The sequence below is a fragment of the Tyto alba genome, unplaced genomic scaffold, assembly GCF_018691265.1.
Source record: "Tyto alba isolate M040663 unplaced genomic scaffold, T.alba_DEE_v4.0 Super-Scaffold_12, whole genome shotgun sequence".
Lineage (NCBI taxonomy): Eukaryota > Metazoa > Chordata > Aves > Strigiformes > Tytonidae > Tyto > Tyto alba.
Window position 1 is genome coordinate 5,400,259 of NW_024881274.1, and position 23,767 is coordinate 5,424,025.

At 63.9% G+C, this 23,767-nt stretch overlaps 2 protein-coding genes across 21 annotated transcripts in view; one reads left to right on the forward strand and one right to left on the reverse strand.

The window, feature by feature from the left end:
* Positions 1-4,534, forward strand: part of ARHGAP23 (Rho GTPase activating protein 23) — a 37,185-nt gene extending 32,651 nt beyond the window's left edge. For all 3 annotated transcript variants that reach the window (XM_042787429.1, XM_042787428.1, XM_042787426.1), the window contains exons 20-24: positions 31-156; positions 298-339; positions 466-559; positions 2,072-2,103; positions 2,218-4,534. In XM_042787429.1, coding sequence (XP_042643363.1) covers positions 31-156; positions 298-339; positions 466-559; positions 2,072-2,103; positions 2,218-3,246 — 1,323 coding nt within the window. In that variant the 3' untranslated portion in view covers positions 3,247-4,534. The remainder of the gene's footprint in view (positions 1-30; positions 157-297; positions 340-465; positions 560-2,071; positions 2,104-2,217) is intronic.
* A 944-nt stretch (positions 4,535-5,478) lies between these two features.
* Positions 5,479-23,767, reverse strand: part of SRCIN1 (SRC kinase signaling inhibitor 1) — a 79,462-nt gene continuing 61,173 nt past the window's right edge. For 9 of the 18 annotated variants that reach the window (XM_042787126.1, XM_042787127.1, XM_042787128.1 and 6 more), the window contains 15 exons: positions 22,777-23,606; positions 22,299-22,391; positions 22,038-22,081; positions 21,486-21,685; positions 21,060-21,235; positions 20,646-20,776; positions 19,477-19,624; positions 18,321-18,624; positions 17,756-18,005; positions 17,419-17,573; positions 17,145-17,297; positions 16,259-16,387; positions 13,180-14,436; positions 11,105-11,242; positions 5,479-7,897 (listed from right to left, as the gene is read on the reverse strand). In XM_042787126.1, the coding sequence (XP_042643060.1) occupies positions 7,436-7,897; positions 11,105-11,242; positions 13,180-14,436; positions 16,259-16,387; positions 17,145-17,297; positions 17,419-17,573; positions 17,756-18,005; positions 18,321-18,624; positions 19,477-19,624; positions 20,646-20,776; positions 21,060-21,235; positions 21,486-21,685; positions 22,038-22,081; positions 22,299-22,391; positions 22,777-23,606 (4,470 nt within the window). In that variant the 3' untranslated portion in view covers positions 5,479-7,435. Of the gene's footprint in view, positions 7,898-7,983; positions 8,523-8,633; positions 8,798-9,973; positions 11,243-13,179; positions 14,437-16,258; positions 16,388-17,144; positions 17,298-17,418; positions 17,574-17,755; positions 18,006-18,320; positions 18,625-19,476; positions 19,625-20,645; positions 20,777-21,059; positions 21,236-21,485; positions 21,686-22,037; positions 22,082-22,298; positions 22,392-22,776; positions 23,607-23,767 lie in introns of those variants that run through there. The other 9 variants (XM_042787124.1, XM_042787123.1, XM_042787130.1 and 6 more) reach the window with 9 other exon arrangements.

The following is a 23,767-nucleotide window of genomic DNA, read 5'->3' on the forward strand; positions in this document are numbered from 1 at the left end:
GGCAAGCACTAACCCCGGCTCCGGTTGCAGATGGAGCCCCGAAACCTGGCCCTGGTGTTCGGCCCCACGCTGGTGAGGACATCCGAGGACAACATGACCGACATGGTGACGCACATGCCCGACCGCTACAAAATCGTGGAGACCCTCATCCAGCACGTAAGTGGCATTGGCGGGCGGGCGTGGCTGGAGGAGGGGGCTGATCCGCACCCCAGGGATGGGGGACGGGGCTCCCTGCCTGCGCCGAGCTCCCACCGCTCCTCACCAGTCCATAACCCCTCTCCTGTCCTCCCTCCACAGTCAGACTGGTTCTTCAGTGACAAGGAAGACAAGGGCGAGAAGGTGAGTCCTGCCCCCACTGTGGGGGTCTCACTGTGGGGCAAGGGGGGGGACGCAGAGACCCGGTTGGGAGCCGGGGTGCTGTCGGCAGCCGCCTGACTGCCGGACGCCCCCCCCTTCCCCTTGCAGACCCCCGTGGATGAGAAGGAGGCTCAGTCCGTGCCCAACATCGAGTACCTGCTCCCCAACATCGGCAGGACCGCGGCGCCCGGCGATGCCGCAGGTGAGCAGCAGTGCCTGCGGCACCCGCCCCTCCGCTTCTGGCACCGGGGCACCCCGGGGTCCCCCTCCAGCTGCTCCGTGTCCCCCCCCCCCCCCCCCCCCATCACTGCGGGCAGCCAGCCCGGCTCGCCATGGCCACGGCAAACCCACGCGTGCTGGAGCGGGACGTCCCGGCGCCCTCCTCGCTGGAACGCGGGGACATCCCCCCCGGGGGTGCCAGCAGAGCCCCCTCCCCGCCCTCTCCCGTCACCCTTCTCTCCGGTGGCTGCTCCTCGTCCCTCCGCAAACCCGGCAGCCCACGGGACCCCTGCCCGCTCCCGCTTCCCCGCGCCGGCCCACGCTGCCAACCCAGAGACTGGGAGACTCTGATGTTCGACTGATTTCTTACGTTCTTTCCTTGAACTTCTCTGTGCTGTCCTCTTCCTCCTCCTCCTCCTCTTCCTCCTCCAGCGGACCTCCTCGAGAGCTAGAGCGGGTACAGTGTTGATCCTGGGTGCATTGCTCACGCACTAACTCCTCGGGGTGACCATGAGAGAGCGGGAGCTGCGGGGGGCTGTGGGAGGGAAGGGGGCCCTGTCCTGCCTGGCCACTGTCCCCAGGCTCCCCGGCATCAGGAGGGGCTCCTGAGCCCCTGGGGAACCCCAAATCCATTAACCCTGGTTCCCCCACATCGTTGGCTGGTGCCTTGCAGTGGTGCTGGGGCTGCTGTTGGCGTCCCCTGGCAGGGATGGGTGCTGGGTGTCCCAGGACCGGCACGCTCAGACGCCGGGGTATGGGGGGGTCCCAATGCTCTGGGGAGGGTCAGCACCCCCCTTTCTGCCTCCCCCTCTCTCGTCGTCAGCGGCTGCTAACCCCATCTTGGGGCGTGCAGGGTGGGAGAGGGTGTCTGTTGTCTTGTCCTTGTCCTTCACACCGTGGCAGCGGGGCCAGGGCTGCCTGTCACCCCCCTGTGTCCCCACTTGCCCCCTACCTCTCCCCCCTCCCCGGGTAGCCGGGGTGGCCCCACGGCCTGTCCCAGACCCCACTCTGAAGCTGGATGAGGTATCAAGCCGGCTCCCCATGCCCCGTCCCGGTGACACGGCGGTGGCCACGCCGTGCCCAGCCCTGGTCCCCTCCGGGCTCCGTGGCCGAGTTGGGGTCCTGCCGCTGGGGTCCTGATTGTGTTTCCCAGCTGCGTGTGCCTGCGTGTCTTCCACCACCCCCCCCACCCCCCCCCAACCTTATCCCCATTCCTCACCTTGGGGCTCTGCAGCGGGCGAGCGGTCCTGGGGACCCCCACGCACCATCGGAGCCCCCCCCCCCAGCCTCCCGGCACCTCCTGCAGCCGCCGGCACACAAACCCACTCGGTGTCGGCGTCCCTGCCGACCAGTCTGATGGCCCTGGCATGTCCCCATCCCGGTTTGGGGGGAACAGAGCAGCGTCCCCCCAGCTCTACCCACTGAGCCCCCTCCCCAACATGCCCCCACCCCCGGGGCCTGGCTAACCACCCCTCCTCTCTGCTCTGCTTTACAGGCTTGACCCGCAGCGGCTCCGCCAAACCGAAGGTAAGAGGGTCCTGGGCTGGGGGCTGGCAGGGAGGGGCGCGATGGCTGGGGCACGGAGCCTGTCCCTAACCCCGCCACCGCCATCCCCTAACCCCGGTGTCACCGTCTTGCCAGGGCACGTGGCCGTCGCGAAAGGCACCGCCGCACCGGGAGCTCCTCGCCATCCCCTTCGTCTCGGCCGCCGCCCGCAAGAGGAAGAAGAGGAGAGAGGCTGAGGGCGTCGGGAGCAGCACCGACGACGACGCGGAGCGCAGGGACACCCCGGGTCGGGAGCAGGAGGACGAGGGGACCACGGCTGCCCCACCGGGACCTGGGCAAACCCTCCGTGGCACCGGCACCGAGCCGGTGGCCACCAGCCCGGCCGGGATGGAGCGGGAGAGTTCCCTGGAGCCGGGGGGTGCCAGGTCCGAGCCGGCGCCGGACGCCCGCTCCATCGTGTCGGGCTACTCCACCCTGTCCACCATGGACCGCAGCCTGTGCTCTGAGGTGCAGTCGGTGGCCGGGAGCCGCGGGGAGGAGGCGGACGACGAGCGCAGCGAGCTCAGCCACATGGAGACGGACACGGAGAGCCGGGAGGGTGCCCGGCCCCGGCTGGGGCAAGCGGCCGGGGAGGCTGGGGACGAGGACAAGGGGCCCCTCGGCCGCCCCTCCTTCAACTCCCACCGCCTGATCCAGTGCGACACGCTGGCCCGCAGGAAGCTGGGGCGGCCCCGGCCGGCTGGCGAGACCCCGGCACCCCCGGGGGAGGACCAAGGTTGGGTTCCCCCCGGGCGGCCCTCGCTGCGGGAGCAGCTCCGGCAACGCCTGCGAGCTTCTGCCGACGACATGGGGGTCCGCCTGCGCCGAGCCCACTCCCCCGAGACCCGCCGCAAAAAGAGCAGCTGGCGCCGGCACACCGTGGTGGTACCCGGTGGCCTCAAGGACCTCAACTTCAACGAGTGGAAGGAGCCGCGGGGGCTGGAGATGTCCCCGGGGCCCTGCCGTGACAAGGACTCGGGGCTCAGCAGCTTGGAGTCCACCAAAGCTCGGCCCCCGGCCCCCACCCCGGCACAGCCCGGTGCTGCCGGCGAGGGGCCGAGCACCAAGAGCCCCCCGGGCAGCCCTGGCCCCCCGGCCCCCCTGCGCTTCCCCCAGTGTCTCTGACCTCCTGAGAGATGCACCCCCCCACACCCCGCGGCTCCCCCCGCCCCAGCCGGTGTTTAATTTAAGGACTCGCCTTCGTTCTTGTATTTAATTGTGCTCTGGACAAGCTGCTGTTATTTAATGAGTCGCCGTGGCCCCTGTGCCGCAGGTGGGACAAAGCCACCTTGTCCCCCTCGCTTTGGGGACCCGCAGTGGTCGCATACCCCAGCCTGACCCCATCCCGTGCCCCCCCCCAGCCCCCCCGGGCAGTGCCAGGAGGGTTTGGGGTTGGGGGGGTGGGGGGGTGGCCCCCGCTGTCCCCGGCCGCGGCGGTGCGAAGTGCGGGCGCTTCTTTGGGTGCTGCCGCTCAGGCTGCCCTCGCCGGGGCCCTTTCCCCGCGCCGGGGACCCTTGGGGATTTGGGTGCTGTCACCCCACCCTGGGCGTCCTCTGCGCCGCGGGCGGGGTCTGGGGGTCTACACCGGGGTGGGACGGACGGGGTCCCCACGGGCCAGGTGTTCGCGTGGGAGCGCAACAGGAGGGGGACCCCACGGAGGAGAGCGGGGAGGGGGGGCACACACCCACACCCACACCCTGCTGTGTCCCCTGCACCCCCACGAGCCACAGCCACCACTCGCCGGCGTGCTGCCCGGCACGGCCCGGCCCCCTCCCCAACCCCGCTCCCCTTCCTGCCCCCCCTCCCCAGGCCAGAAGCACTTTAGGAAGGGGGTGCAGTGCAGCCGCCCGGGGAGGCGGGGGGGGGACACACACGGGGACCCCCAGCCTCGCCGTGCAGGCACACACGTGCCACGGGCTCGGGTGGCCACTGCCAGGGCCACGGGAGGGGTGGGGGTGTCAAGTCACGTCACTGTTTCTCCGTGTCGTTCTCATACGTTATGCAAATATTTGCTGTAAAATTGGTTTTTTTCTTTTTTTTTTTTTTTTTCTTTTTGTGTAAATATTGTCTCTGACTGTGTAACATATTACAAAGGATTTATAAGGATTTTTTAAGAAGTTTTGCTCAGCTGAAAGGCCAGCCCCAACCAGGGGATGTGCTGGACCAGTGTTGACTTTTTAAACCCTCCTGCATGTGCCCCCCCCCCCCCCCCCCCCCCCCCTTTTCCCACCCCCCGAGCGTGTTGTACGAGCCGGCCGCGGAGCCGGCATATGCAAAACTGAAAAAAAAACAACAAAAAAAAAAAACCCAACCAACAAAACCAACCAGACCCCAACAAAAACCACCCCCGCTTCGGATGCCGCCCCTCCCCAGTCCCAGTCTATATATTGGAAATAAACTGGTTATTCAAGGAGGTGGTTTCCTGCTGTTATTGCTTCCCCTGCTCGGGGGGGTTCAGTATATGGACCCCCAACCCCCCCATATCCCTGTGCTGCAGGTCCTGGAGCGCCAGCAGCATCTGGAGAAGGATTTATCCTGGCTTTTCTATGAGGCTGGGGGGAAGGAGCTGGACCCGGCCATCCCGCCCCCCCAGCACCCACCAACCCATCCCCGGTGATGTGGGACTGGGGTGGTCTTGGGTCCCACCCCCCCACCACCACAACCGACACAACAAGAGACCAAACCTGGGGGGAAAAAAGTGCCAGAGAGGGGGAAAAAAAAAAAAGTAATTTTATTAAAGCCAGACACTCTGATAGAAAAGAAAAGTAATAAAGGGCAAAGGAAAATAAAAAGCAACCCTTTGTCATCGGAGTTTGCAAGTTACAATGGTCACGTTGCGCACAGAACTACCCATGGCATCCACAGCGACACAGGGACAGCGATGGGCACAGGGCGGGAGCGGCGGGGGGCCAGCCCCCCCCCCGGCCCCCGCCTCCGCCCTGTGCAAGGCCTTTTTTTTTTTTTTCTTTTCTTTTTTTTTTTTTTTTTTAATTTTTTTTTTTTTGCTTTAAAACAGTTCACAAGAAAATTCATGCTAAGAGACACACGACGTTGTAGAAACCCCAAAACAGCCTCTAAAGAGTATTAGGAATTTTTTTTCTTTTTTTTGTCCTTTTAAAAGTTGTAGCCTTTTTTAAACAACATCCAGACAAGTAAAGCAGGGTGCGCATGCAGCGGGCGCCTCCGACACATGCACGATGCAGGCAGCGCTTTTTGGGTTTGGTTTGTTTTTTTTTTTTTTTTGGATCATTTTTGCAACATTTTCCTTTTTTTTTTTTTGTCTTTTTTTTTTTTTTTTCTGGTTTAAACCAGAATTAATTTTTTTTTTGTTTTGTTTTGGTTTTTGTTTTTGTTTTGTTTTATTCCTGTCCTCTTGCTTCAGCGAAGGCACCGGGGTCGGTGCTCACGGATGGTTTTGCATGATGCCATGAAAGGACGGACGCACACCCACGCAGACACACGCTCACGGAGAAACCAGCCTGATGGGCGGAGGGGGGGGGGGGGGGGGGGGGAAGAAATGGGTGCAAGCCAGCACCGTGCACCCCCTCACCCAGCACTGTGCCCCCCCCCCCCCATCACCACCCTCCTGCTCTGGAGGCGGGGGGGGGTGGGGGGGGGGGGTGTCCCCACAGCGTGGCACCCACCAGCAATGCCTGAGGGGGGGCTTCCAGCACCCGTGCCAAAGCCGGGGTGCAGCAAAGTGAATGGAACACAGCCCCCCCCCCCCCCAAAAAACAGAGCTTGCTCCCAGCGGGATGGGTGCCCCAGCACACCCATGGGTGCCACCGGGGTGGGGCTGCACTAACTACAGCCCACCAACCCCTTTGCACCCGCGTGTCCGTGTCCCCAAGGGGGGGCGAGGGGGGGGGGCTGGTGGCACTTGTCACCCTCACACCCCCAGGACAGCAAGGTGGAGGGGGGGGGGGGGAGCTGTCTGCAGGTCCCCCTCCATGGGTGCTGGTGGGACAGAGGGTCCCAGGGATGGGTGCGGGTTGGGAGGGCTGGGGAGGACGGGGGGGGGGGGGGGTGTACAGGGCTGGGGGAGAGGGGGGACCCCCCCCCCCATCCCAGCTATTAGAAGCTGCGGCTTTGCTACAGTGTTTCACTTTGGTACCAAGAAAAAGAATGAAAACGGAACTAAAACGCATCAAGTGACTGCTATTGCTGCTGGGGGGGGGTGGGGGGGGTGGGGGTGCTGCAGCACCCCCGGGGCCGTCACCCATGGGAGTCAGTGTCCCCCGGGGGCACCCGGCCCCCTCCACCCCCGGCTCTGCGAGGGACGGGGACCGGGACGGGACGAGGAAGGTGCTGGACGGAGGATGCGAACGCAGCACAGGGGGGGGCTAACAAGCCGCGAGGAACCGACCCTCTCCAAATCACAAGGAGCTATAGTCTAACCAGGGAAGAAAATCCACCCCCTAATATACCAGACGTGAAGAGATTTATTTCTTTTCTTTTCTTTTTAAATATTTATATATATATATTTATATTACGTATATTATATATATATAATATGTAAATATATTTTTTAAAACAATATAAAATGTTAAGACACTTCACTTAAATGTAAAGAGTTGCTTTTTGCAATCCAAAGAAATTGCATCATGATTTTTTTTGTTGGTTTGGTTTTTTTTTTTTTTTTGTTTTTTTTTTTTCTCTTTGTTATTCAAAAAAGGCTCGTTCTTCTGTACAAAAATGATTGATATACAAAAAAGAGAGGGGGGGGAAAAGAAGAAGAAGAAAAAAAAAAAATTAATAATAATAATAATTAAAAAAAAAACCCAACCCAAGGACGAACTAGCCAACGAAAGGAGTGATTTGATCTCGTGTTGCACTGCGGCTGGGCTGCGCTCGCGGCAGCGTCGGGATCAGGCGCACGCAGCGCACACGCACACACGCACACCCTGCGCACCCCCGGCGGGGCGGCCACACACCCCGGGGGGACCCCCCACCCCCCCCCCAAATTCCCCCAGGCTGGGGCTGCTCCCCCGGGGGTCCCCATCGGGCATCTCTGCCAGAGCAGGGGACTCCGGGGACCTATCCTGCCTGCTTGTTCCCCAAGGGCGTTTGGTGCTCAGCAAGGGGACGGAGGTCCGGCAGCGTGTCCCCGTGCGGTCGGAGCACCCCCCCCCCCCCCCCCCCCCAAAAGCGTCACAGCACCCCTCTGCCCCGGTCACCGCGCCCACCCAGGTGCCCATTTAAAGTGCTACGTGCCGAGCCGAGGGCGACGGGCAGCCCGACTCGACCCATTTCTGCCCCCCCCCCCCCAACAATTTCACACCCCCCCCCCCCCCCCGAACCCCCCGCCACCATTTTACATCTTCAGCTTTCGGCCCCTCCGGCACACCCGGGCACCCCGCGGCATCGCTGCGGGCTGCCCCCTCCCCAGCGCTCGCACCGGCCCCTGTCCCCACAGAGAGCCGGGGCTGGCGGTTTGGGGGTGGCCGGTGGCAGCGACCCCCCCTCGGGCCGGCACCGAGCCCTCGGCCAGCGAAGGACACAGCCCGGCCACGGTGTCACCCGCCACCCCCCGCCGAGACCTGGCCGGAGCGCCGAGCATCCTCTCCTGGGTCGGCGTGGCGGCTGCCGGGATGCTCGGTGATGGCGGGGGGCGAGCGGTCGGGTCGGGGGGGGTCGGGGGGGTCTTCGGCAGCCGTTGTTTCCCACCTTTCCGCGGTGGGAGGGGTGCTGCCCGCGCGGGCAGCGGGGTCGGGCGCTGCCCGGCGTCCTCCTTGCTTGAAGCTGGTGAAACTGGTGGAGTGAAGCTCTGAGAGCTCTTAAATAATAAACAGAAAACGGCAGGGTGGGAAGGGGGGGGAGGGAGAAAAAAAAAAACAAACAAACAAACAAACAAAAAAAAAAAACAACAAAAAAAAACAACAGCAACCCAAACGAACCGAACCGAAAAGGAAAAAAGGAAAGAAAAAGGGAGGAGGAAGAGAGAGAGAAACAGAAAGTGGCTGGTTGGCCATTGCGGAGCGAGATGGGAGACAGAAGTCGGGCCGTGGCGGAGCGGAGGCGAGACACAAGTCGGGCCGTGGCGGAGCGGAGGCGAGACACGAGGTCGGCCACATTGGAGCAAGACATTGAAAAAAAGAAAAAAAAAATAAAGAAAAAAAAAAAAAAAGAAAAGAACAAAAAACAGACAGAGAGGGACGGGTGGCGATCCCTCCAGGTGCCTCAAGAAGATCAAGTCCTAGGGAGGAGGAGCCCAAGGAAGAGAGAAGCCCGGCCCCAGGAGCCGGAGAGCGGTTGGGTGGAGCTGGCAAGGATGCTCAGAATGAGATGGAGGAGTTCCTTGCCCCAAAGGAAGTCAATACGGGGATGGATGTTCTGCCAGATGCGGGTTTTTCTGAGACCGTGGGGGAAGTCTCACTAGCCTCTTTAGATGGTCTAGCGGCCTAGAAAGAAAAGCAAGATTCAAGGAGGAGGAGGAGGAGGAGAAAGGGGAGGAAAGTCAAACAGTTTCTTAAAAAAAAAAAAGACAGAAGAAAGGAAAAAACAAAAAAAAAAAAAAAAAAAAAAAGGGAACAAAACAAAACAAAACAAAACCAAACAAACAACCAAGAACCAAACAGGAGTTTGTTCAGAAGCAGCATTGAGTTAGGCCTGAGGTCAAGCAGCTGGAAAAGGTCCACCACAAACAGAGCACGAGATGAGCTGGTCCCACGCGTTACTGGATGGGAAGGGGACGTCCCCGAGAGGAGGAGAGAGACGAGAGCCAGACAGGCGGACAGACGGACACGTGGACAGACAGGCACACACAGAGGCGGGCAGGCGGAGGGGGAGAGGGGAGAAAGGCGGGGGGGGGACAAGAAGGGCAGTGTTAGACCGGGGGCTGCCGCGGAGGTGCCGTTCAGCCGAGCGGGGCAGAGCCTCGGCGGCCCCACGGCAGCCCCACGGCAGCCCCACGGCAGCCCCGGCTCCTCGGAGAGGTGACAGTGCCCCCCCACCCCACCCCGGTCCCCCCTGCGCCGTTGCGAGCACCACCAGCAGTGACATGGCCCAACCCTCCTCATGCCAAAGCTGAGCCAAAGGGAGCCGGGAAGGAAGGATGCTCATAAATCCTCCCGGAATGGGGAGAGGGCTCCTCCAGCACCCCCCGGTTCCCCCCGCTGCAGGGTGGGGGGGGGGGGGTTGCTGCTAGGCAGGGGCGGGGGGGGGTGGCCAAATCCTGCACAGGGAGGGGCCAGCAAGGACAAAAGTGCTGCGGCAAAGTCTACGGTCTGGCCACCCCAGTGAGGCACCGGTGGGTGCTGGGTGACCGACGCTGCCAACGGGGTGCCCCGGGGTGGGGGGCGAGGAGGAGCATGGTGCCGGGACCGTGCTGGTGTGTGGCCCCCAGGGAAGGGGACTCGGTGGCCTCCCTGGGGTGCCCGGGGCCAGAAGATGCTTCCCAGCCCTTGAGGGCTCCCAGCACAGCATTTCTCTGCTCTCCAGCACACGGGGCAGCTCGGGGTTGGGGGGGGGGGTGCAGAGGGAAAGCCCCCATCTCTCTCTGATGCTGCGGGGGTGTGAAAACCCACGTGCACCCACGGATGCCGGGCAGGGGGGCTGGCAGGGTGACCCTAATCTAGAGGATGGGGCCTGCCCGGGGACATCTTGACACTGCCACGGGACCAACTCGGTTGCAGTCCTGGCGATGGAGCCACTGAGGGGGGGACGGGGGGGGACACACACACACATGGGCTGAGCCCTTTTGCTGGAGCCAGAGGGGTGAGAGGTTCCCCTTTTGCTTGTGCGACATTTGCCCAAATTGCATTAAATCCGCACACACACCCCACTCCCCGCCCCCCCCCCCCCAAACCCAGCTCCAGGTAGCTGGGAAAAACCTTCGGTTTTCCCGACAGGGTTTATGGATCCAACAGAAGGAGCAAAAAATCAGGTTTATTGGGTGGTTTGTTAACGCCAGGCCCAGGGAAGGGGATTGAGACACAGAGCGGGGAGGGACAGGACGGGGGGAACCTGCTCGTGGTGCTGCTGCCCACCGCGGGGGCAGGAGGTGGGATGGGGGGCTGGGAAGGGGGGAGAGGGGGAGGCGAGGAGGGGTGGAGGGCAGCGAACTGGCTGTGGTTACCTTGCCTGTGGTCTGAGCGAGCTGGAGAGCCACCGCCAGCCCCGGGGTGTCAGCAAGAACAGGGGGGGAGTGAGCCCCACCACCCAAGGAGCGGTCCCGGAGGATGGGAGAAGGGTGGGTGCTGGTCTGGGGGTGGGGGGAGACACCATCCCATCCCCAAGCGCTCCTCTTCCAGCTGCTGTGCCCCCCACCCCTCTGCCCACACTGCTGGGCACCCCAGTACCATCGCCCTGCCTGTGACACCCCCCTCCCATGGCGAGCTGCTCCTAGGGATGGAGCGTTGAGGTGCACGGAGGGGTCCTGGCTCCCCAAAATGTCCCAGGAAGGGTTGGGGAGCCCCAGCCCCGGGGTAAGCAAAGCCCCTTGGAGCCCCCCATGCCGAGCACGCGGCTCTGCAGCACCCATCACCGCAGCCAGGACGGTCGGCAAGGTCACCTCGGGGTCCCTCAGGGCGAGGGGACCAAAGGTGGGGCTCAGCCCTGTCCCTCAGGAGCAGTGGTGGCACACAGGGCTGGGGGGCAGGTGACTCCCCCTGCAGCCTCGCAGCACGCTTGTCACGAGTTTGCCAACTCTCAGCACCGAGGCGTGCGGCCCCATCCCCAGCAGCCAGCTCTGGAAAACCGCCACGCCAGGCAGGGACGGGGGCGAGAGCCCCTCCTGCACACACACACACACACACACACACACACACACACACACCCCAGCCCCAACGGGGCTCAGCCCCGGCGAAGGGAGACACCGAGGGAGCCCAGTCCCGGAAAGCAGCACCCGCAAGATCTCCCCCCGCCCGCCACCCCCCAGCCTCACCCTGTACAAGGTACCGAGGGAGGTGCCGGGGCCACGGGCAGCCTGCGGCTCGCCCTGGTGCCGGGAGAGCCGGCCGGGATGGTGCTAGAGATAGACTACCTGCTGCTGGCCCTGGATCCGCATGTACTCCATCCGCTGCTTTATGTGCTTGCTTTTGTCGGGGCTGCCTTGCTGGCTCTGCTTCAGCCGGGACGCCGGGTTCACCACCTTCATGGCCGGGATGGAAACGCCACCGCTCTGTCGGGTCAGAGAATTTAGGGGAAAAGAGGTTAAAAGCGGCAGGTGAAAGGCCACAGCGGCATCGTTGGCAGCTGGGCACTGCCAGCGCTGGGTGTTGGATGCCTGGAGCTGTGCCGAGCCCCTGCCCGGACAGCCCACGGTGGCAAAGGCAGGCAAGGACGGGGACGCTGGCTCCCCGTGCCAAAGGAGCCCTCGCCGGGCAGCGCTTTGGCGATCTCAGAAACCAGCCAGGACTTACCGACAGCCACCGCTACAATGCAAAGAGGGAGTTAGGGGCAGACACGGCAAACACCGGGAGACCGAGGGCAGGAGGAGAGCATCCCCGCCGAGACAGGGGTGCACGGCCAAGAGAAAGGAAAAGAGGCGCCGGCAGGCAGAAGCAGATTCCAGGTGGAAACGGCGGCAGTGGGAATACAGAGGTTTTTATTAACTAGCTGTGCACAGACGGAGATAGGAAGACTTGCAAGAGCGGCAGCGAGGGAAGCGTCCCTGTACGCACGTGCCCTGGCGCTGCAGGTCCCTCAAGCGGTGCCCGGACGATGCCACACACCCCAGGCTCGCCCTGCGTCCCCCCCACTGCACCCCAGATCCTCTCCCTCCCATCACTGCTGCCTCCTGCCTACCCCGTGCCAGGCCTGGGCTGCAGGCAGCGAAAGTGGCAGCGCCGATGCTGCCCCAGAGCCGTGCGACGGCTGCCCAGCTCCACCTCCGACGGGAGAGGGCCAACAGCTCATCGCAGCGGGGCCAGGTTAAGAAATCGGTGCAGGCACAGCTCTCTGCGCTGCCCGCCCTGCTCTGCGAGCCTCAGCGGGCCCAAGGGTGGGACACGGGGACCCCTGTACCCCCCCAGCACAAGGAAATCCAGTTCCTGCCTGCACCGCACCTTCCCCAGAGCCCCAGTATCCCTGGCACAAGCAGGCGCTGGATCTCAGCCTTCGCAGCACCCCTGCAAGGTGGCACAAGACCTGCCGGCTCCCGCGCTGCTTTCGGGACCAACTAAGGCAGCTCCAGCGGTTCAGCCTCTCCTGCCGAAGCCTGGGCTGAGCTTTGCTCCGCGCCCGCCCGCCAGCCGCAGCCATAAATCCGTCCCGCGGCTCCGCTCCTCGTTTGCCAGGCCCCAGCAGTGCAGCAGGAGCTGGCAACGGGAGAAATTGCAGCTACACCCCACTTGACGGCCCATTCACCCAGCGAGAGCACCGCAACGGGGCCGCGGTGGCGCTGAGAACCGGGGCTGAGATAATTGCTGCAAATGAAAAAGGAGATTTATTCCCCAGCGCTGACTGTTAATAAAGGAGCAGGCTGATGTCGGAGCGGCTGAGGGTGTTTTCCCCCCTCTTTTCCCAGCTATTCAGCCAGCCGAGCGGCTGCTGTGGATTCCAGCAGAACCCAAATTGGATGGCTTCGGGGAGCCCGCGCTGTGATTTAATTAGGAGAAACAGCTGCCACACTCAAACTGCGGTTCATTAGAAAAATGCTTATGCAAAAGAAGGGACGCTGCTCCCTCCCCCCCGGTGCACCCAGCCCTCGCCGGCCCCGGGGGATGCTCAGCACCGGCCCCGGGGGATGCTCAGCACCAGCCCCAGCAGCGTGCTCAGCCCCAAAACTTGCCAGGGCCGAAGATATCAGATAGCCGGGGGTCTAATTCAGTGCTGTGCACAGCAAGGGCTGGGCACCGGGTGGCACCAGCACCAGTGAGGGACAGACGGCAGCACCGCCTGGCACCGCCTGCCTTTGCACTGCTGCCTGCAGTCTCGCTCCTGCTTGCCTGCGCTTCCCAAACCCGTTCAAGTGACAAGGAGAAAAGGAGATTTGTTTTCCACCTTGGCTCTGCCTGGAGGTAGAGTCACAGAGAGGGAGCAGGTAGAGGCGGAGGAAGAGAGACATCAGAGTGAGTCCGGGGCACAGCACAGCAAGGGGGATAACAGAAAATAAACCTGCGGTGTGTCGAGGGGGAGCTGCGGCTTGGGTAGCAGAGGTGGCCTGGTCTTGCTTGGAGGTGGACTCTCGGGAGCATCAACTCTGGCCTGACTGAGGTCCAGGGCAGTCCCATCATCACAGCTACTGTGTTTGAGGTCCCCCAGAGCTTCCTTGCTCTCCTCGCCGGCATCCTTGGATCCCACTTGTCCTAGCAGTTCTTTAGGGAATACAAATTCAACGGAGGGATGGCTGCTGATCTCACTGATGGTTATTTCCAGCTCACGGATAGTTTCCTCCAGGCTATCCAGTCTCTGGTACGTGCCTTCATAAATCTCCTTGCTGCGCGGAGTCATGGAGTGGTGAGGGGACAACTGCTCTTTGCAGAGCCCCCCCGCTGCCTTCCCCCCCACGCCGGCGTCCCCCCCGGCAGCCGGCGCCACGCCGCCCTGTCCCAGCGACGCTGCGCAATGGCACGGCCTCGAAAAAGCAGCGCCCTGGGGATGCTCAGCCTGGGACTGCCCGCTTCCCCACGGGGCTGGATCCTTCCCCGGGAAAGCTCTGGGATTTGGCACTGGGCAGGCTGGGGCTGGCGGGCTGTGCTCCCTCTGCGCTTGTTTGCAAGCCCCGGCGGAGTCTCCAGGAGAGAGCGATGCCTCCCACGCGCTCTGCCTGGCTCCAAATTGGGGGTCCCCATCACCGGGAAGCTGGGGGACGGCGCCGGGCCCTCTGTTGCCTGCACTGACAGAGAGGAGCAGCGGCGCTCCAGCTCCGGGACCTGTGGCTTCCCCCCAGGGACGAGGAGGTTGTGCAGCCAAGGGACCTTGGTGAGAAGCCTTGCTGCTGCCTTCTTGCCCACCGGCAGCGTTCAGAGCAGCATCCCCTCCTCTTCCCGCTGCGGGACAGCTCGGTTTATGCTTTGAGAGAGACGGGACCTTGCTGGCTGCTAGAGGGAACCTCCAGGTCTCTCCTGTTGCATGAGCACAGCCCCAAGATGGGTGGCTCGGGGGCTGCGGGGCTGAGGCTGGAGGGTACCCAGGTGCAGACAGAGACTTTTCCGAGATGCCAGGAGACACACAGCATTTCCTTTCCCCCTTGGGTGCAAGCTCCCCTCCTGCTCCTCCGCTGCCGGCCGGGTCCCCGTGCTCCGAGCAGCCCGTTTCCACCCACACCTCCGGTTCGGCTTCGGGGGACGGCGGTTCAGACACCCACTCGGTGAGAACAATCTGCGGGAGGGAGAAAGCCCTGCTCCCCGGGGCTGCCAGGGCCAGCGGCTCCTAGGTAGAGAATTCAGACAGATTAAGAGCCGGCGGAGAGCGGTGGGAGGAAGCAAGGAACTGCTGGGGAGCACCTACGTGTCTGCACACACTATTTGGGTCCCCTCCTGGCATGGTAGCGCTGCAGGGAGGTGTTCGGCCAGGGAAGGAGATGCTCGGCGCCCTCCTGCCCAGCCCTGCCATCCCACCAGTACCCACAGCCCGGCCAGAGACTGGTTTCCCACTGTACTTAAGGCAGCCTGGGTCTGAGAGAGTTTGGCAATAATTTGCCTGGAGATTTTAGCACAAATCAGCTGGTGTTGCTGCACCTCCTGAATTGCTTTTGGAAACCTCATCTCCACCATCCAGCTCGGTTTTCTCCCACGCTGGTGTAAACTGGCACGGCACTGGTGCAAGAGCAAAGCCAGGCTGTTTGGCCCTGCAAACAAGCAGCCAAGGGGCACCAGACCTTTAAAACCCTGAGCAGCAAGAAGTCACCTAGAAAACGCTGCCCTGCCTCCCCCGCCTCTCTGCTCCTGTCCCGAGGGAGATGCATCAAGCCGTGCAGTGCCCGTGGCACCAGAGCCGGCCCTGCCCTCCGCGGAGGCGAGGGAAGGCGAGCTGGAGATGCTCTGGTAGAAGAGGTGCCCCCCCCCCCCCCGTGCAGTTGTAGCCGTGGGGCCTCTGCCCTGGCCTGGCCAGGGGGGGCTGCCAGCTCTGCAGGGGCACCGGCCCCGTGGCCTCGCGGCAGAGCGGGGCAAGGAGCGGTGACACCCCGCTGCTGGGTGACCCAGCATGGGCAGCGGGGGATGCGTGCCCTGGGCTCGGTGCATCTCACTCATGTCCCAGCCCTGGCGGTGGGGGGGGGGGGGGATGTGTCTGAGTTAGCACCCGGGGCAGAGAGGGAAGGAGACCCGAGTGCTGGGATGGGCTCGGAGCTCTGGGTCAGGCGCTGGACCCATCCGAGCTCCGGGAGAGGGGGCCCTGCTCACGGAGGACAGGAGATGCTGCTCCGGGGCAGCCGCGGTCGATTCAGCCCCGGCACTGGGACTCCCAGGGGAGAGGAGGGACCCAGCGGGACCCCTGCAACATACCCAGACCCCCACCAGCAGCTGAGCTGCCCTCGATGAGGCCCAGCTCCCCTCACTAGAGGCTTTCTGGCGAGGGGCTCAGCAGCACCCTCTGTCCTGCTCTTTACCCCCTTTGTTCCCCAACCCTGGGCACCCCCTGCTCCATCCCATCCACTCTCCAGGCACCTTCCTTTCCTCCCGCTCTCCCCACCCCAGAGCCCAGGGCAGGATGGAGGGCGGGAGGGCTGGGAGGGAGCCGGACTGCGCCTACTCAGCAGCCAGGAGGGGTGATGGAGCCAAGCCCGAGCGGGTCCCAGCAGCCACCGGCCTCCGGGTCCAGCCCTCCACCTTCTGCCCACACCATGCGCACGGAGCGGGGGGTCTCAACATGCATCACCCGCCACGGCCCCCCTTCCAGTGACACCCTCCCCGGGCACCCAGTGAGGGGTGAGAGCAGCGAACCCTCCCCATGCCCTGCCCGGTGTGGTGCTGGGGTGGCCCCGTCCTTCCTCCCCCTCCGCGTGGCCGCAGGATCAGGCCCTCGCGGGAGCTGCAGCTGCAGCCCCGTGCTGTGGTCGCATGGGTTAGTGCTCGGTCCTGTGCCATGTCAGTGCCGTACACGCAGTGGCGGTGAGCGAGGGAGAGGAGAGAAGCCATTAGTTTGTTAAATCAGAGAAAGAAGCAGAAGTGAGTTAAAAAGAGGCGGGAGAGGAGGTGGTTAAAGTGCAGCCCGTCGGCAGGAGAAGGGATCGTCGCTCGGAGCGAGCTGTTACCTTCCATCCTTCGGCTGCCACGGAGGCTCCGTTGGGCCACAAGTCTGCGTGCCCAGGGGAGACGGCAGCCGCGAGCGGGTCGTAACGGAGCTTGGGAAGGAAAGGGGAGGCAGAGCTTCTCTGAAACACCTGGGGAGTCAAACACGGGGCGGGTTGGAGGAGGGAGGCTTGGGGGTAACGACGACGCAGCCCATGCCTGTGGGGATGCTTGTCAGGGTCACGCCAGGACCGGGGCTCGGCAGCGAGTGAAACGTCAGCTGTTCTCAGCAGCCACAGAGGCAGCCCCGTCCCCTGGTGCTGGCAGCGTCGCTGGACCCCCCCCTCCCGTTTCCTGGGGGTAAACCAGCCAAGGAAAAACCATCCACTACCCGCTTGGGCACCTCGACCATAGCAAACAGGGGGAGGACGTGGGGCACAGCCAGCCTGGGGGAGCTCAGAGCCTGCGGACGGTGTCTCGGGTCGGCTCTCTGCCCTGTGCACAAAACCCAATGAACCTCCAGCTGAAGCTGCGTAGCGTTAAAAAAAAAAAAACAAAACAAAACAAAACCAAAACAAAAAAACAAATGAGTTTGGTTTAAAGCCCAAGATGGGGCGGAAGGGCTGAAGAGAGACGGTGAACCAGGCACGCAGCCCCTGGACCCAGCGAGGGGTCTGGCAGGGTGCACCCGCTCCGTGCTGCCCATCCCCGGGGCACCACGCTCCTGCTGGGAGGGGGGAAGCCCGGTGCTGTGCCGATGCTCGGGGTGTCGTTCCCCGGAGCCCCTCCCAAGGTGTTTCCCGCAGGTGCCCGGAGCTGGGCGCAGCCACGCGTGAGCAGCCAGGGCAGGGTGGGCATCGCCCCCGGTGCGGGTAAGCTGGGGCACCCCGCGGCCCCTCCCGCGCTCACCTCCAGCTCCGCAATGATGCGGTCCTCGTCGTCGTCGTCTTTGATGGCAGAGGCGATGATGGGAGGGGTGGACGCCGGCCTGACCACCTCCGACACCGTCCGTCTCAGCTTCACCTGGGGCTTCTGGGTCTCCAGCTCCTCCGACTCGGCCTTCTGCAAGGAGGGGGGGGGCAGGGCGGTGAGGGGCTGGGGGGCACCGGGAGCCAGGGCTGGTCTTGCTGACAGTGACCTGCTCGCTCCAGCTCAGCGGCCGCGCCGTGCTCCCGTTCCTCACCTTCATAAAACTGGGCTCCTTCTTGCTGGTGACGATGACTTCCCCGCTGCGGGTTGTGGTCAGCCCGTGGGACGAGGGGAAGCTCCGGCGCGGAGGGGGAGGTGGCGGCGATTTGGAAGGTTTCTCGGTCCGGTACCGCGGCACCGTCAGTTCGTCTGGGCACAAACGATGCTGTGAGGGCACGAGACCTTTCCCTGCCCCTCTAATACAACACCCCGGGCTCTCCCGCTGCCTCCCCGGTCATAAACCTCCCTCAGGGCAGCACCGCTCAGCCCGGGGAGAACCCCCCCCCCCAGATCAGGCACCCCCAGCCCCGGAGGCGGACCCCACGCCGTACCTGAGCCCCTGCGGCCGTTGGGGTCCCCTTTGCCCCCCGATTTGGGTGCGTGCTGTGGCTTGGAGGGTTTGTGCTCGGGCGTGGAGGCAGCGCTGCCGCTGCCCGGGGCTTGTTTGTGCTTGGCGGCGAACTCCAGGTCGGGGATGGCCTTCATCAGCTCGGCTTGCGTCTCCTCCAGGAGCCGGTTGATGTCCTTGGCACTGTACTGGGTCAGCGCTGCCCGTTTCTCCTCCCAGTCCCGCTCGGCAGCCTGCGGACGGCAGGCAGAGCCCGCTGCAGCCCCCCACAGCGCCTTCTTTGCAGGCAGGATGTGACCCACAGCCCTGCTGCCACCCCACCCCACCCCTCCAATAACCTGCTGCCCCCGTCCCCAACCTGCACGCTTTTTAGGGGTGCTCCCACGGCTGCACCACCTGCGCCTCGCCACCCTCCACCCACCCCGTTGATACGAACCCAGCAAGGAGGAGGATGAACCCAGTTCCTGTCCCCAGTTTCGGCCGGGAGGTGTAAGGAAAGACCCTCTAGAAGAGCCCCCCCAGCTGAGGAACCCACCCTGGGCTCTCACCTCCACGGATACGGCTTTGTCTGCGCTCTTCTTGCTGGGGGTCTCCGGGCCCGTCTGGGTCTTGGCAGGAACCATCTCCGGAGCTCGGGAAGGGTTATTGCTCTTGGAGGGGTGGGTCTGGGTTTGGGGGGGGCTGTGCCCAAAGCTGGGCATGCCCAAGGTCTCGGTGACAGCCGCCAGGTGGTGGAGGTTCACTGGGGGGCTGCTGGGCCCCTCCAAATCCAGCCCTTTGCTGAAGTCTGTCTCCTTCTTGGGGGACTGGCTGAGGTTGCTGGGGGAGGTCCAGACGCCCTCGTCCACTTGCCTGCCAAGGACAGAGCGAAGGCACGGGGTATGGGGGGGGGGGGGAGGGGGTTACTGCACCCTCTCTGAGCCACGCCACAAAAAAACTTGCTCTCCTGCAACTCTGAGTTACACAGCTGAAGGTTTGGGTTCTCTGATGTCTAGGAAGGGCTTGGAATTGATGCTACAGCCTCTCTGGGGGAAGCACAGGAATGAGCTCCTCTAGCTGGCTGTCCATTTTCATGAACCTTGTAGGAAACCGGATCTCTCCGAATCCTGCCCCTCTGTCAGATCTGGTTGAAATTGCTCTTTGGATTCAGGAGTTATTAGGGCCGGGGAGTGACGGGTAGGCAGATTCAGACACTGCGTGATCATACAAGCTCATTTCTGTAGAAAACCAGGCTAGCAATGAGCCTGAGGCGAGGCCGGTGCCGGAGCCCTCCTGTGAGCCATCCCGAAAGGTCTCTTAATGGGAAGAGGCAGGTGGGGGCTCAGCCACGGTGCACGGCCCAGCCTGATGCTATCGGTAGATCTGGAAGATGATTTTTCTCCAGCTGAGCATTTTTCTGCTCCTCAGGAAAGAGATTTCTGACCGCGCTAAGGGCTGCCTTTCCATCTGGATATAGGGCCACGCTTTTTTGAAGGTGATAAGGAAAAGTCAGTTTAGAAAGAGGGGTTCCCACATACCCTCTGGAAAGGACGGAGGGCATTTTTTAATTCCTTAGCAGAAAAATGAGCCTTTTCTCAACACGCCCTGGGATTTGCATCTGTGGTGCAGAGAGGACGCTGGCACGCGCACGAGGGGGCACAGGGACAACCGAAGGGACCGGCTGTGTCCTCTGAGGTGCTCAAGGGCTTGGGGCTTGGTGCTCACCTGCGGATCTGGGCGAGGGTGTCCGTCACCGTCTTGCAGCGCTTGAGCAAACCATCGAGGCGATTCGGCTCCTCCTTGAGGAACTTGACAGCTTCCACCTCCACCCGCAGCACCACCCGCATCTTGCTCTGCAGGCTGGGGAACTGGGCTGGGGTGGGAGAGTGGGGGGGTCACCAGGGCCCCCTCGTCATGTCGGGGAGCTCCTCCCAGTGCCCAGCTGGCAGTGCCCACCAAACCCACCACGGCCATCCTACCCATGGCAAGGGCACCCCGCCACACGGAGTGGGATGAATCCCAGGGAACCTGGGCTGGTGTCTCTCCCACTCCCCGTGCCCCACCATCTCTTCCCCGTCCGCCTGCAGGAAATCGATTTTAGCCCCCGAGGGTGTCCCCTCCACATCCATGGGCACCAACGCTGCTCTGGAGCTGGGGGGTTGGCACCCAGAACCCTGAGGACGCGGTGGCAGGGGCTGACACGGAGCAGGTTGCTCCTGGCTCCCTGCCCCGTGCTCTGCTCGCCATCTCAGCTGCTGAGCATCAGCCCAATTTTAGGGAAAAGCTGCAGGAAAGCAGAGCTGCCCTTACCCCTGCTCGATGCATCCCAGCCACCCCCCCGCCATGCTCCCTTATTCTTGCAACCTCAGCGGCTGCCACCAAATCATCATTTATGGTCTGCCTTGGCTCCGGCAGGCAGGAGCTCTGCCACTTCCAACCGAGGTGCCGGGCGTCTGCTTGTGAAAGGCAGGATGGGGTCAGCCCGGGGACGGGAGGCTGCAGGAGCAGCAAAATCAAGGGCAGCGTGCACGGGGGTGGGCAAGTGCAAGATCCTGCGGGACAGGGTCAGGGAAAAGCTAGGAGCAACCCCGAGCTGTCGGGGGGACTCGGGGGAACAGCTAGCAGGGGAACTAGGAGCAAGCAGCAAGAGAGTGGGGTGCAGCCCTCACCCCTGCAGCAGCCCAAAGCCTGCAGGAGCCTCCCCCCAACGCTGGCTGGCACCGGGGGGGGGGGGGGAACCTGCCCTGGGGCTGCAGGTAAACACACAGGCAACTGCAAACGCGCAAACCCAAAGCAAACGGGCAGCCTGGAGCACCCGGTGCGTGAGGGTGGAGCAGGGAGATGCGGGCAGGCTCCCGCTTGCCACCCAGCCCCGGCCATGGCCACCTCCTCACCCTTGAGGTCCGTCAGCGTCTCCCCCAGCTGCTTGAGCACCACTGCCTTCTCCTCCAGCTCCTGCACGGGGATGAGCCGGTGGTTGTGGGCCAAATCCTTCTGGATCTTCTCCACCGACTTCTCCAGGTCACTGTGAGCACAGAGGCAGGGGCAGGGTTGTCACTGCTGCTCCGGGGTGCCGGAGAACCCCAGGGGTGGCCAGCCCGGCAGGTCCCCACACAGCAGCAGGGCTGGCGACCCCTCCTCACACTAGACACGCGGTCAAGGACGTGGCCTGGCACCGTGCAAAGCTGCTTTACACCCATGGAGGATGTGGCCCATCGAGGTCAGCACACCGGGGGACCCCCCCCCCCCCCCCCAAACCATTTGCATGCTCAAGCCTTGCCGCCAGCCCCCCCCCCCCCCGAGCTCACTTGAGCTGCTGGGTGATCAGCTCCTCCTCATTGAGGTAGCGGAGCCGCTCCTCCTCCACCAAGCTCCGCTGGCGCTGCAGGGGATCCTCGTGCTTGCGCACGGTGTCCGTCACCCGCACACTGATCTCCGTCTCTGTCCGCCGCAGCATCGTCTTCACCGTCTCTTGGTTCTGCAGCTGGGAGGAGGAGGAAGAACGGGGGGGGGGGGGGGGGGCATTCAGGCTGGGCAAGATCTCCCCCCCCCACGACGAGGACCGGCATGCGGCCAGCTCTGCGCTCGGCGTGGAGAGGGATCCCCTCGCTCTCCCGCACCCAAACCCCACGCGAGGTCACCGAGAAAAGGGGATTTTCCTACTCTGCGGCTGGACCCACCCCAGTAAGAGCTGGGATTTCCCACCCCCCCCCCCCCCCAGCCCCAGTACCTACCTGCAGCTTCTTGAGCTGCTGCAGCTGGTTGCGGAGGTCGCTGGCGTTCTGCTGCAGGTCGTGGAGGTGCAGCTGCATGTGCAAGCGGGTGATGGCAGTGGGCTGCCCCGCCGGCGTGCTGGTGGCGGAGGGCGGCGGGGGCGCGGGCACCGGTGTCCCCATGCCACTGCGGCTGGTCGCTGCGGGGAGGGCAGAGGCTGCTGAGGGAAGATACCCCCCCCACCCCGGGGAAAGGTTGCAGACTCCGCTCCTCTGCTTTCCCGGGAAAGACCTCCCTGTCCCCACCCCGTGCTTCGGTCCTGCAGTTCTGGGGGGTCTCCAAAACGACCCCATCTGCGCCTCCCCCCCCCCCCCCCGCTGCTGGTTCCACAGAGAGGCCACCCCAGATCTGGCCCTTAGTGGGATTTGGGGGGGGGGGGGGGGGTCCCGCTGGTTGCCAGCACACAGTGGGGGCTTCAGAGCCCCTGCTCCTGTGCCCACCCCACTCCCAGTAGCCGTGGGGTGGAGGGAGGGGGTGCTGCAGGGTGACGGGCTGGATCTCCAGTCACTTACACGCTGATGGGGGGGTCCCGCCGTTGGTGGCTTCTGTCTTCTCGCTGCAATGAAAGACGGGAGGGAAGCAAGAGTGGACCGGGCACCTCCACCCTCACCGGCTCTGGGGGGCCACAGGGGCCCAGCGGGGGGTTGGCATCCCCCGGGAGGGGGACAGGAACCCCCCCCTTTGCCCCCCCCAGCCTCGGCAGCAAACAGCCCAGCTGAAGGAAAGCATCCCGCTCCCCGCAGCAGACCCACACCTGCCCTCCCGCTCCTTACCTGGGGGTCTCGGCCTCGGAGCCGCGGAGCAGGGCACTCTGCACCAGCCCCGTCAGGCTGGCGATCTGCTTCTCCATCGCCTCCATCCGCTCCCTGCCGCGGGGAAAGGAGAGGGGCCGGGTGAGGAGCTGGCTCTGGCACCTCAGCCACCCTCAGCCACCCACCCACCGGGTCCCTGCAAGTCCCCGGAGGGACATCGGGGAGGCGGCAGCGCTGCCGTCACCGGCTACATCCACCCCCTTCATTCCCTCTCTCCTCTTGCCTCCCGCCACCCCCGATCGCTCCCCTCAGCCCAGCCCAATTTGCTGCTTTACCACCCATCTCAACACCTCTGCCGCGGTGGCGATGGGGCAAAGCCTTCCTCCGCTCTTCCTCTACCTCCCCAGCTGCGCTGATGGACGACCACCAGAGCAGCCAAGCTCGTATCCGCTGGGGGTGTGTGTGTGTGTGTGTGTGTTTCTCCCACGCCCCTTCTCACCTTGTTTCTGTGTCTTTGGCCGGTCCAGGGGAGCCGAACCCCGAGAGCGGGCGATCGCTGGGACCGGGAAACAGCTCCGGAGGGCCAGAGGAGCTGGGGTTGCGTGGCTTGTTGACGGGGCTTTCCATGAAGACGGAGGAGCAGGAGTCCTTGCGGAAGGACTGACGGACGGGCGAGGAGCGGCTGGGGGGTCCCGAGTAAGGGCTGTGGGGGCTTTGCCCTGGCTGCACATCCACCAGCCGGCCATCAGCCATCTTCTGTGGGGAGGAGGGGGGCATGCGGAAACCCAAGCCGGGTCCGTAGGTGTCGCTGTAAATGGGCGCGTTGGGCTTGTACAGGCTGTCCTCCAGCTCCGTCTGCAAGGCGGCCGCCGAGTAGGTGCTGAGAGAGCGAACGGAGCCCCGCTTGTACAGCCCCCCCGAGTAGCCAAAAGGGTCTCCCATGCCAGCCAGGGACTGGGTGGAGGTGATGCTGAGCCGGCCCTCGTGCACCATGCCGTAGGGATCGGCGTAGAGCCCCTCGTTCTTCACCAGCACCACGTTCTTCCCGGCCAGGTCCTCATCCGGCTTCACGTCCCGGCGCTCCAGGATGGCGCTGGGGCTGGGCGAGACGCCCTGGGCGGGCGGCAGGTTGGAGAGACGTTCGCCGTGGTGGACGGGGCTGCCGGCGTAGGAGGGCGGGCGGCCCCCGCTGTAGGACATGCGGGAACGGGACGGGGAGGACGACTGGAGCACCGGCGGAGGGGAGCCGGAGGTGAGGTGGGAAGCCGGGGATATGTTGTTCAGCCGGCGGGTAGGAGAAGATTCCCTGGAGGTGTACACCATCTCCCGCTGGGGAAAGGAGCAGGGAGGCGGAGGGGGGGGTCAGCACCACGTCCCTGGGGGCCAGCCCCCCCCCCCCCCCCCTTCTCTGGCTGGCTGGGACCTTGCTGAGCTGCACCCCAACAAGGACCGAGAGCTGCAGCTCCTGCAGCTTCACCTGGCCTTGGCCA